This window comes from Mus pahari, chromosome 13 (assembly GCF_900095145.1).
Source record: "Mus pahari chromosome 13, PAHARI_EIJ_v1.1, whole genome shotgun sequence".
NCBI lineage: Eukaryota > Metazoa > Chordata > Mammalia > Rodentia > Muridae > Mus > Mus pahari.
Genome location: NC_034602.1, coordinates 81,752,857 through 81,765,319, shown reverse-complemented (window position 1 = coordinate 81,765,319; position 12,463 = coordinate 81,752,857). Strand labels below are relative to the sequence as shown.

The 12,463-nt window shown below is 38.0% G+C and overlaps 1 protein-coding gene and 1 pseudogene across 3 annotated transcripts in view; one reads left to right on the top strand and one right to left on the bottom strand.

Annotated features, from left to right (window-relative positions):
* Positions 1-12,463, top strand: part of Ccni (cyclin I) — a 25,153-nt gene that overhangs the window by 7,067 nt on the left and 5,623 nt on the right. For all 3 annotated transcript variants that reach the window (XM_021210972.2, XM_021210971.2, XM_029545153.1), the window contains 4 exons: positions 10,018-10,146; positions 10,493-10,567; positions 11,505-11,645; positions 11,901-12,131. In XM_021210972.2, coding sequence (XP_021066631.1) covers positions 10,018-10,146; positions 10,493-10,567; positions 11,505-11,645; positions 11,901-12,131 — 576 coding nt within the window. The remainder of the gene's footprint in view (positions 1-10,017; positions 10,147-10,492; positions 10,568-11,504; positions 11,646-11,900; positions 12,132-12,463) is intronic.
* On the bottom strand, positions 3,567-7,448 carry LOC110330815 (annotated as a pseudogene).

Sequence of the window (12,463 nt, the reverse complement as noted above, 5' to 3'; positions counted from 1 at the left end):
AAAAAAAAAAAAAAACCCAAAAAAACAAAGTCTACTCCAGCATGGGTAACAACTCAAAAAGACTGAAAATAGGGCACACACTGCACAGCCCTGAGCAGCATACCATGGTGAAAGAAGAGTGACCCTTTCCAGTGGCCGAGTTGGTCCTCAGCCTTTCCCAGGCAGCCTTTCTAACATCCATGACTAGAATGCCTGTGTTTTTAGATACCAAATGGGTTATTTTGTACTAAAGGAGTTAGTACAAACTTTCTTGATATCACAGTTCAGTTCTCTAGAAAAATCTCAAAATATACACGGTTTTTTGTTTTGAAAGCCACAGCTCCAGAAAAAGGAAATCGACTTGCTTCAGCTAGAAAAACACTAGAGGTGGGCATGAGGATTCGCAAATATTGTCGTAAGAATTTGATTTTCTAATTTTAGTTTTCGATCTTTTTCCTTAATTGCATGTTCTTACAGGAAGGTTTCCAAGTGTGTATTGGAATTCCAACATTGTCATGTTCTTTTCCCTTCTGTTCCACCTGATTTTCAGCATCAAGTTGGCATCAGCGTTCATTATTTTTGAGTAATAAACGTTGAAGCCTTGGATACAAAATCTTTGAATGGACTTTTGGTTAAGGCACCCAGAGTGAGTCATCAGGTCGGGACACTTAGAACCAGCTGATGCAGGCATTTCCGCCCTTCCTGCACACTGAGAGCAGAGGACCTGTGATTGATCCACAGGAGAAGTTTCTTGACAATCATGCTGATTAAAGCAATTAAAAGTCTAGTCCTTTTTATTGATGGGCAGACCAAGAGCAGGCTTTTGCCTCTGAAAAGTCTCTTGGTGCCAAGCTCAGGGATACAGAGGTTATAAAGGCAAACCCACAAAGACCATAATTTATATCAAACTTAGATGGGGCTCAGAGTAACCTTGAAACGTTCATTCCTGTTAGAGCATTGTAATTATTTTACACGTACCATGCCAGTCATTTTTGACTTACATCTTTTCTAGTTATTTTAGCTTACTTTGGTTAATACATCTGGACCATAGTCAAGGCGAAGGGGTGCCAAGGCAGATGTGACTGTTAGGAGAAGAGGGGATGAATCCAGGATGGAAGGTGTTAAGACATTTTTCCTATTTAAAGATTTGCTTTAGTAATGCCAAATAGTTCTATTTAATACTAGAACTTTGAGTGGGCTTGGTCTGAGGGGAACATGAGAGGATATGGATTTAGGCTTAAAAGAGCAGTTCTAATTCCTGGTCATAGACTGGCCTTTCTCCTGATACATAGTTTTAAGAGCTGGTAAAAATAGGAAAGTGCATTTTTTTAAAGAGCTTTCTTTTATGCCACATGCTTCTGCTTCCTTTTACTTCCCTTTCCTTGTCCTTGCAAGGTCATTCTCACAGCTCGTTTTTAATTTTAACTCCAACCTCCAGTGTTGAGCAAAATGTGGCCAGGCAAGAAAATATTCTGTTACACCTGTGACTCCCCTGACTTCTCCCATAGAACTCTGTACTTCCCTTGTGATAACACAGTACAATTTGACAGAGTTTCCTTGGTGGCGATGTTGTGTCCTTGTTTTCTGAAACATTTGTTACTCTTTAATGATGTTTTGAGTCAGGATCTCAAGTAGCCCAGGCTGGCTCAGACTTGCTTTGCAGATGAATGCTAGCCTTTAACTCAAGATCCTTCTAGGTCTACTGGTGAGTCTGGGTTTCAGGTGTGTGATAGCATACCAGTTAAGCTTTTAAGTGGACAGCTATGGCTTCTTTGTAATTTATTCAGTATTGGTCTGTTGTGTGCTCTTGGTACTTAGAGAAAAGTTCTGCAGAGTAGTTGAAGCTTGTAATAGTTGCATTAAATGAATTTAGGGAAAACTTAAAACCACTTTCAGATAATCTACATTTATTTTGCTGAAGTCGTTTTGATTACAAAGAAAATCCTGTCACAAATTTCAAAGTGATTTTTGTTGGTATTTTGGGACACTGAGGAGTCAAAGGCTATCTGGTTATATGGTTTTGAAAAAAAAGATTTATGCTAAGGACAGCTGAGACACACAGAGGTGTGCAGGAATCACTTGGCAACTAGATAGATGAGGATTGTGAAAAATTGGAGTTTCAGCTGGGTGTAGTGGAGCATGCTTGTGATGCCAGCATTTGGGAGGCTGGGGCAGTAGGATTTCAGAAACTTACAGGCCAACAGGCTAAGAATAACACCCTATCTCAAAAGAGACAAGGGATCATTTTAGTCCTCACAGCCAGACCCTTTGAATAATAGTGGCAACTGTTGAATTTTGTAACTTTTCTGCTCTTGTGGGGGTGGGTACACTCTTCATGTGGGGATGAGGAAAGACTCGGTTTTCTGCTTTACTTTCATTAGAGCTCCAGGGGCTAAACTTAGATCAGTCAAGCTTGAACTGCAAGGTCCCTTAGCCACTTTCCTGACCCTAGGATTTGTATTTTAAAGCTACTTCTTACTTGTATTTGTTGTATGAATTAAGTTTGGGAACAGATCTAACTGTACAGTAAAAAGGAGCCTTTTGTTTAACATCTATCTAACTACTGATAGTGCAGTAATGTTCCTCTGCTTTTTGGACCATTCTAAGAAAAGTTCTAATTTCTAATTATTACAAGCCTTTTCCTAAATTGGACCTCAGAAATGCTTCTGCTGGGCAGCTAACAAGCATGAGAAACTGAGTTTGATTCCCCAGAACCCATGTAAGCATTCTGGGTATGGTAGTTCACACTTTGTAGCCCAGCATTAGTGTGGCAGAGGCAGGAGAATCTCTGGATTTCAAAGGCCAGCCAGCCTAGCCTAGTTAGGCGCTTCAGGCCAATGAGTTACCTGCTTCAAAGGAAGTGGGTGGCATTCTTGATATCCGTGGTTGTCCTCTGGCTTAGATAAGCACACCAGTGTATTCACAAACACACACACAATCATATACCCATGCACACACAAATATTGCTTCTGGTCACTTAGTGAGTTCTGGTTCCATCCATGTAAATAATGCAAAGTAAATCTGTGTTCTGTGTTTTAAATGATGGCTCTTCATATATTTAAAGCTAGATTTTACTTCCACACAGTCATCACTACACACATCTTGTTCATTAGCCATTTTTTCATTTGATAAGACTTACCCTTCTCCATTCCAGTATTTTCTCTGAGTAGACTCTTATTTCTTTTCTTTTCTTTTTTTCTTTTTTTTTTTTTTTTTTTTAAGATTGTAATGATCTGACTTTATTTTACACTAGGTAAGGGGCACAAAGCAATCTTCTTTAATAAAGTTGACAATTAGCTTCACTTAGAACATTTTAATAATGCACATTTAAAAAAAGTATTTGTCTTACAAATTGTTCTGCAAACCAAATATACAACAGCTTGGAAAACAACATTTAGAAAACAAAAGCCGGCACTCAGGAGACAGAGGCAGGCGGATTTCTGAGTTCGAGGCCAGCCTGGTCTACAAAGTGAGTTCCAGGACAGCCAGGGCTATACAGAGAAACCCTGTCTTGAAAAAAAAAAAAAAAAAGCCGATGTAAAAAGACAACTACAATAGTATAGTTTAGGTTTGATATGACTCAGATTTTACAGCTTTCTTACTGCATCATCTGTGTCAGATCTGTTCTGTTAGCTGGCTCCATTATTCCATGTTTAAAGAAATACTTTTTCTCCATGGTTTCATTTCACCTTCTGAGTCCATCCAATATTCTCTAATATCAATTAGAATTTTTCCTTTAAAGTCTCGAACACTGACATCTCTTATCTTTCCAATCTGGAACATGTTGTCATCTCTACTGCTGCTGCTCTGCTTGGAGGATGCCAGAGCTCTGGAAGTCTCACCAGGCTTTTGCTTCTTCACAGGTTTCTCTGGAACAACTTGATTTTTCCTCTTTAACTTTTTTTCAACTTTGCTGTCCGAACCACTGCCTGAAGAGCTTGAAGAAAGAAGTTCCTTTGATTTTAGGCATTGCTCTGCTCCCTCTGACCAACAGCTTCTAGCTTGCTCGCTTGCTCTAGACTGCAACTCTGGTATTTCTTAAACTGGTGTTTCAGATGTCATTAATGCATAGTAAAATTAGACTATGCCTTTGACTTACTTTGGCTTCTTTTATTAGTTTAGCCCTAATCTTTGTTTTATTTGGGCAGCAGCACAGTGTTGGCTTGTATTTCTTCTTTGGCCGAATGGATTTTATGTATATTGTGCATGTGTTTGCTTTTTGCTGTGCTAGGCAGTGAACCCAGGGTCCGGCAAATACTAGCAGAGAACTGCATCCTAACTCTAAAGCTTTATCACCACTACCAGCAGTTTCCTTGGTCATGAATATAGAAGTGTTAGCTTGCAACTTAAATAGAGTACATTTGTTTCCAAATACTCCTTTTTAAAAATCAAAACTTTTAACATTTTATTACTTGCTGTTTTACTTTTCAAAAATACAACATAATATTCTTTAAGGTAGATGCTTAAGTTATTTTTTAGTATTTTTTTAACGGTAATGTGTTTAGATTCATAAATTCTCTTTATGCTTTAGGTTTTTTGGTTTTTTTTTTTTAACATTTATCTACTTAATGTGAGTGGATGTGCATACCTGTGTGTGTAGCATGGCATTGTGTGGGGATCAGAAGACAGCTTTGTCGAGGTTGGTTCCTTCCTTCTACCATGAGGTCTTGGGGGTCAAACTCAGATTCTAGGGTTACCAGCATATGCCTTTACTTTGTGGACCATCTCTCTGGCCCCTAGACTTCAGATTTTCTTCAAGACTATAAACATAGCTGCCCAATCACATGTAATTTTTGTTAGATGGACACTTGAGTTTCTAATTTTCAGTTACTGAATTTCTCATTTTTAGCTCTTGGGTTGTATTCATTTACCTAGTAAAATTCACTGTTGTCTTTTTAAATAAAGATTTATTGGTGGATGTGGGTGTACACGCAGAAGGGGGCTTTGTATGACTCCTTGAAGTTATGGGTGTTTGAGTCACCTGATGTGGGGGCTGAAATCTGAATTCAAGTTCTCTAATAGTTAATCACTGAGATATCTTGCCCCTCCGCCCAGGGATTCTTGTATAATAAATCCTTTATTCTGATAAAGATGTACCTTCCTGTTGCCTGGTTTCTTCTCATGTTTTTGTTTACTTTGTTCTTTTTATGTTTCTGATAAATGTTTTATTTAATACTGAACACTTATCATTTTAATAATGAATGATACAGACTTAAGTTATTTTTTTGTCTTTGTGTTGGTGAGAGGTCAAGCCCAGGATGTTCTGTCAACCCAGCAAGCATTCTACCATTGTGCTACATTCTGAACCTGTTATAGGGATTTAGAGGTATTTCCCTCTGTAGAGAATTCAGTCTTCTCTCTGGTGGGCAAACTAAATGGGGATTAAACACTTCTGTCCAAGGAAGGACCACAGTTGGATGTGACTTCTTCACCTATTACTAGGAGTGAAGCTATATGTGTGTGTGCATGCTTAGGTTCTTAGATCTCTAACTATAGATCTTTAGGTTTTCATTCAGGAAGTGTTTTAAGAGAAAAATCATTGTTAAAGTTTGAATATAAGTTATCTCCTGCAGACTCAATATATAGAAGCCTAGTCCCCAGCTGATAGCACTGTGCTCAGAGGTGCTGGAAACATTAGGACATGGGGCCTCACTAGGGCTCTACATGGTATTTTGTCCCTGGCCTCTTTTCCCCTTTTTTTTGTTTCCTCTTCTTTCATACCATCTCCCCTTTCTGGTCACTTAGGATTTATCCTGTCTTATCCTTTCTATTTACTCGTCTGCCTCCTTCCTTTATTCTCCTTCCTCCTCCAGTGATTCCACTGAAATCTCTGAAACGGGGCCAGAATACATCTTCCCTCCTTGTAAATTGTTCTGCCAGGTACTGGGTTACAGCTCTGAGGAAAACTAACTGATGCCATAAGTCAGATGACTTTTTTTTCCCTCACATTTCTGACCACCTATTCCTACTATTCCTTGTTTTTTCAAGTCCCAGATTTTGTCTCTCGCTCTGTAACTCTCCTAAGGGCTCGACTGGATTACTCCTAGATGCTTGTCCTGATCTCACAGTGCTGACTTATCACTTCATTACTTCCTCTCCAGAATCATCGTTCAGGACCTGGTTGTCATAGCAATATTGTAACTTTTAAAAAGCACACTCAGTGTTTTAAAATTGTGTGTGTGCGCGTGTGCGTGTCTGTGTGTTATGTTAAATCAAGTAAAATAGAAAAAGAAGAATTTCAGCTAGAGGGAATGATTAAGCAAGGAAGCAGAGATGAAACTTGCATGGTGGGGAAGAATCATAGTCTAAGTACTGTTGTTATAGTATGAATGTTAATGTAGAAAGTAATATGCAGGGGTGGGAAGGTAGAGGGGTTTTGTCCGTCAAGCATGGGAACTATACTACGGTTATTGATCGGTGAATCTTTTAGAGATTAAAGCTAAGCCAGATGCATGGTTGACTAGGAACATGTTATTGTGTCTCACCATGTGAATAAATTTTCTTAAGAAGTACTAGTTCAATTTTACCCTCTTAACCTTTAGGCATTGCCTATGAGAAGTGGTATCTGGGACTTGTGCTGTTCCCTTCTTCCATTCATTGATCCTTTCTTTTATATAATTAGAGAATTTTAGGTTTGGAACTATTTTTCACAAAGCTGTCCAGATAGTTTTACTGTTGAGTGCTCTTGAGCTGATATTAGCAGTGGTCTAGAGTCAGCATCACTGACGTACAAATGCATCTCAGCCATCACCTTCTGAGAGGTTTGTTAGTGGGCTTTTTTTTTTTTTTGGTCTGATTCATCTTCCCATGACTAATTACCATATTTAAAAATAACATTTTATGAATTTTTGTTCTTTTTTTTTTATTTTTTTTTTTAATTAATTTATTTATTTAATTAATGTGAGTACATTGTAGCTGTCTTCAGACACTCCAAAAGAGGGCATCAGGTCTCATTACAGATGGTTGTGAGCCACCATATGGTTGCTGGGAATTGAACTCAGGACCTTTGGAAGAGCAGTCAGCGCTCTTAACCACTGAGCCATCTCTCCAGCCCACAAATTTTTGTTCTTAATCAGGTAGTATAGGGGGAGGGCAGAAGAGAAGTAATATTTAATCCTTTTCTACATCATCATCTATATGCTCATACAGTTTATATCACTTAGCTACCATGACTATGATAACTGTCTATATAGGTGATTGTATTCCTTCTATTCATCTTTTATAATTCTCCTTAAATTTTTGTTTGTATTTGTTTAAAGTGAAGTGTACCAGATAAGGATATAGTCTGCTCTTTGGGAATGTTTTTTCTGTCTCTTGACTGTATGTCTGATGTGCCACTACACACTACATGTTAGTGTTGTTCTTTTTTCTTGTGACCCCTGATCATTGTTCCTTTCCTTCCCCGAGAGCCCTGGAATGTATCAGGTGTTATCACTGCTTACCTCTCTTTGATGAATTTGTTTCTTCATGGTTGGTTTATTAGGCTGGCTGAATTTTCCTTAAGTGCTTAACTTCTTATTTAGAAGAGATTACCTTTACTTTCAGAGATCTTTAGGGGACAGAAGTAGATTTTATTAGTAGCACCTTGGGGCTCTAAAAATACAGGAAATTATGTAATTAAGGACCTTGCCACCTGATAGTTACAAAGATTCTAGCTAAGGCTGCAGTGATGTCCTCTTACCTAAGGAAGTGATAGCTCTAGACAGTAGTGTTTTGTCAAAGGGTTGATTCTCCCTATCTTATTGATGGCCTGACTCCTGGCTATAGGTGTGTACCGCTGTTGTTGGAGTGCTTGTCGGCCATATATGAAGCCCTGCGTTTTGTACCCAGCACTGCATAAACCAGGTGTGGTGTGTATACCTGTTATCCTAGTCATGGTGGAAGCAGGAGAAAGAGAAGTTTAAAGTCATCCTTGCCCATATAGCAGGTTTGAGGTGAGCCTGGGCTACATGAGATCCAGTCTTTTAAAGAAAAAAAAAAAAAAAAATGACCACTGTTTCTCTGTCAAACGGGATATAAGTTACCCTGATACTCAGGCAGTAAGAACCTCCAGGCTGACAGTTTTATTCTCAAAACTTCCTGAAGCCTTTTTTTTTTTTTTTTTTTTTTTTTTTGATGTTTGATCATAAAATTCTAGGATTGATTCTCTGGACAACAGTTCCTGGGAGTCTCTACCCACTTTAATCTTGTCTGCTCTTCTGAAGAGCTTAACTATGTTACTGTCCTGGGTTTGAAATCATCTCTGTCCTCCATAGGCTTAAACACTAAGAGTTTATCTTGTAGCACAGGTAATCCTCAACCTCTTTTTTAAAGATCCTACTTAGTTGCTCCTTCGTCTAAGATTTCATTACTCCCACAACAGCTATTAAACCAGGTAACTTTGGTTTGGTTTAATACCTTTTTATGGTCTGTCTGACTAAAGACTTAAGTTTGGGTAAACTTTTACTCATTTATCAACTTTGTAGTAAGTTGTTAATAAAATAGATTGTAAATCACCTGTATCTTATTAGTATTTCTATTCATCACTGTGACTTTGTTCCCAAAGGGTTGAACAGAAGGTAGGTGTATGTTAATTCCCCACTAAAAATACCTGTTATAACCAAGTTTAGAACTAGGTACAAGAATTATGTAAGCATCTTGGTGTGGCTAATGAGGAAGAACACTTTGTCATGTCTCAGCTGACAAGCAAATGACAGCAAGGAGGACTTCTAACAAGTCACAGCTGCAGGGGCAGGGACGTGGTGAGCAACAGTCACTCCTAGAACTCTAGAGCAAACCAAGAACAGTAATGAAGTTCTAGCTGGAATTCCTGTTTGAGGAGCTATACCATAGATACAGTCACTGAACATTTACTTAGTTTTTTTTGTAGGATAAAAGAATTAGCTTAGGTTGACATTAATCAGAAAAGTGTCCCATGATCACTGCACTATACTTCATAAAGATAAGTTCGTATCATTCAAGTAATTTTGTACTCCATTGTGTTACATGACACAGTGTGGCGTAAGGGGCTGGGGCATGGGGGGCTCAGTAGGTAGTTTGTCTCCATGTATGAAGCTCTAAAATGCCAAGCACTGTGTAACCTGGGCATGCTAGTGCACCTCTGCATCCCAGCACTTGAGAGGTAGAGGCAGGAGGGGTCCTCAACTACAGAGTGAGTTTGAGGCAAGCCTGGACTATGTATGTCCTTGTAACTAGTCCTCAAAAGGATCTTTCATTTAGCATCAGTAGTACACTAACAGGACAGTCACGACTGAAAGTCAAATAAAAGTAAAATTCCTGCTATTTTAAAGTATACACACATACGCGCGCACACATATACATATCTTAAGCCTTTACTCAAAAGTTCAAAATAGTATTTAGGTAAATTAAAATGCTTTTTATTGTTGTTTTTAAAGAAATAATCCTTCTGTTTCATTTCACAGATGATCCTCAACCTCTTCTTTTTCTTTTTATAGGATACTACTAAATATTGATATTTCACAGCCTATTTATATTTACTAAGATAAGCTAATGAGTATTTTCTGGCTCAGAAGTTACTTCATTCTTAAAAGTTAGGAAAACTTAAATTATTGACTAGTAGTAATTAAATTTTAAAATGTTTTGTTTCCTAAATATCTGAATTTAATTCAAATTGTAGATATTTGGTGAAATGAATAGTGAAGATTTTAGTAAAGTATCGGATGATATTAAATGTGATATGGTATATAAAATTTTCATCTAAAGTATGATTTTGAATGATCTTCAAACATTTTAACTTAGTTCATTTTTGTTGTATTTCCTAACATGTAAAAATATGTGCGTGTATTTATTTTGTGTATGTGGGCATGCATGTGCCATAGCACATGTTGGAGGTCAGAGGAAACTTAAAGGAGTTGGTTTTCTCCTTTGACCATGTGAGTCTCAGTGACTGAACTCAGGTCATCAAGCTTGGCAGCAAGTGCTGTTCCCTGCTGAGCTGTCAGTCAGCCCTGTATTTAGAGAGCTCTAAATGATAACTGAAATTTTGTGATCTCTTATTTTTTAATTATTCCCTTCTAGAATGTTTCTCCATCCCAGAGAGATGAAGTAATTCAATGGTTGGCCAAACTCAAATACCAGTTCAACCTTTATCCAGAAACATTTGCTCTGGCAAGCAGTCTTTTGGATAGATTTTTAGCTACAGTAAAAGTAAGTATTGTAAGATACATTCAAACACAGCATCTTTTTCAGTGACTTTTGTGTTAAACCATAGGCTACTAGTAAATGTGTTGTCATGACAGTAGATGTAGAGATTTTGTGAGGACATTATTTCTTTTGTTTTAAAATTTTGGAAGTGACTCAGTAAGTTCAGAGTTTTGCATAGCACTTATTCAATGACTGGTATAAATGAACAGAAAAGAAACTTTTATTTTTGTGCCTAAGAAGATGTAAACTAGGAGAATTGTAAACTTAGATTTATGTTTAGATTTTAAAAACAAAGAGCTTAATTCAAAATAATCATTAATGTCTTTTTTTTTTCTTTTTAAAATTTTAGGCCCATCCAAAATATTTGAATTGTATTGCAATCAGCTGTTTTTTTCTGGCTGCTAAGACTGTTGAGGAAGATGAGGTAATGAATCCTTTCAAGGTTTATTCTTTATGTTTGGTTGGTTTGCTTGGAGGCTTTTTTTTGTTTGTTTTAATGAACCTTTATTACTAAATATGTAAGTGTTCCAGCTCTTAGAGGAAAGGTCTCCTGGTAGTTGGGAGCCAAGAAATACCAGAGTTTTACCACACAACAAGCCTCACAGGAGAGATTAGGAAAGACACAGGAGGCCAGCCGCTCTGCTCAGGAGAGAAGCAGCAAAGAACTGATCAGGACAGACTTTATATAGGGTTCCTTAGGACTGGGAGGTGATTTCTGGGATGGTCTGGAATGGTAGAATTCTTTGGCCTGATCTTGGGCTTTTTTCTCTGTAGGGTGTAATTGGGTGCCTGCATTTTGAGGGGCTAGAAACAACCATTAAAGAGTATCTAGGGGCAGGGCCAGGCTACTTGAGCCTCGAGAGGTTTAAGAAAGAATGCTGTCTTATAAACTCCAATTTTAGTTAAGTGGTTTTGGTACATTGTCCCTTTAATATGCTTGCTTTGGAAGATCAGCTGTCTCTTTAAAAGAATTATTTAATTATTTGGATTTTTTTTTTTTTTTTTAAGACAGGACTTCTTCATGTAGCCCTGGCTGTCCTAGAACTTGCTTGATAGACCAGGCTCTCCTCAGACTGCCTGCCTGCCTCTGCCTCCTGATTTTTAGTGTTTTGCCCCAGTGTGTGTAAGTACACTGCATGCATGCCTGGTGCACACAAGTCAAAACAGGGCTTTGGTTTCCCTGGGACTGGAATAAAGACAGTTGGGAGTTGCCTTGTAGTTTAGAGTTGGACTTAGGCCTGGGAAGAGCAGCCCTGCTCTTAGTCACTGAGCCACCTCTCCAGTTCATTTTGGTTTTTGAATATTATTTTTCTCTATTTACATTTCTGACCTTTGTTTCTTACTCCTTTTGCTTTGGATAGAAAATTCCAGTGCTAAAAGTATTGGCAAGAGACAGTTTCTGTGGATGTTCCTCATCTGAGATTTTGAGAATGGAGAGAATTATTCTGGATAAATTGAATTGGGATCTTCACACGGCCACACCATTGGATTTTCTTCACATTGTAAGTATATCTAAAATGTTTTAGTTCTTACTTGGAATACAAAGTCCTGGTTCAGTAACTTGGACAGAGGTTGCCTCTTTGTATGGATTTGGGGAAAACCATTAAAAAGGAAAAAAATTAGATTCTGAAAATATATCAAATCACTACAGCTAAAAGTTACAAACTTGCATTGTACCTGAGATGATATTTCTGTGTACACTTTCTTAGATATTTTCCTTAAATAACAATTTTGTGTTTTCTCCCCCAAACCACCAGTTCCATGCCATTGCAGTATCAACTAGGCCTCAGTTACTTTTCAGTTTGCCCAAATTGAGCCCATCTCAACATTTGGCAGTCCTGACCAAGCAGCTGCTTCACTGTATGGCCTACAACCAACTTCTGCAGTTCAAAGGGTCCATGCTTGCTCTGGCCATGGTTAGTCTGGAAATGGAGAAACTCATTCCTGATTGGCTTCCTCTTACGATTGAACTGCTTCAGAAAGCACAGGTATCAAGCTTGACTTTTGTTCATTACACGATTTTTTCCCTTGGTTGAATTGAGAGGGCTACTCTATGGTTTTAAATAAAACCGAGAGGGGTGCGAGAGTTAGTTCATGGTAGAGAAGGCCCTGACTTCAGTCTTTAGCGTAAAAAAAAAATTAGTTTGCAACTGGCATCTTCAAATGCCACCTCAATATAATGAAAATGTTAGCTAGCGGATGTGGTGAAGTAGTAGTGCTGTTTGTTAGTAACTACTTAAAGGTCAAGTTTAGATTTGCAACCTGACATCCATAGAGACTGATGACTTTTCTTTCTTTCTTTTCTTTTTTTTTTTTTTTT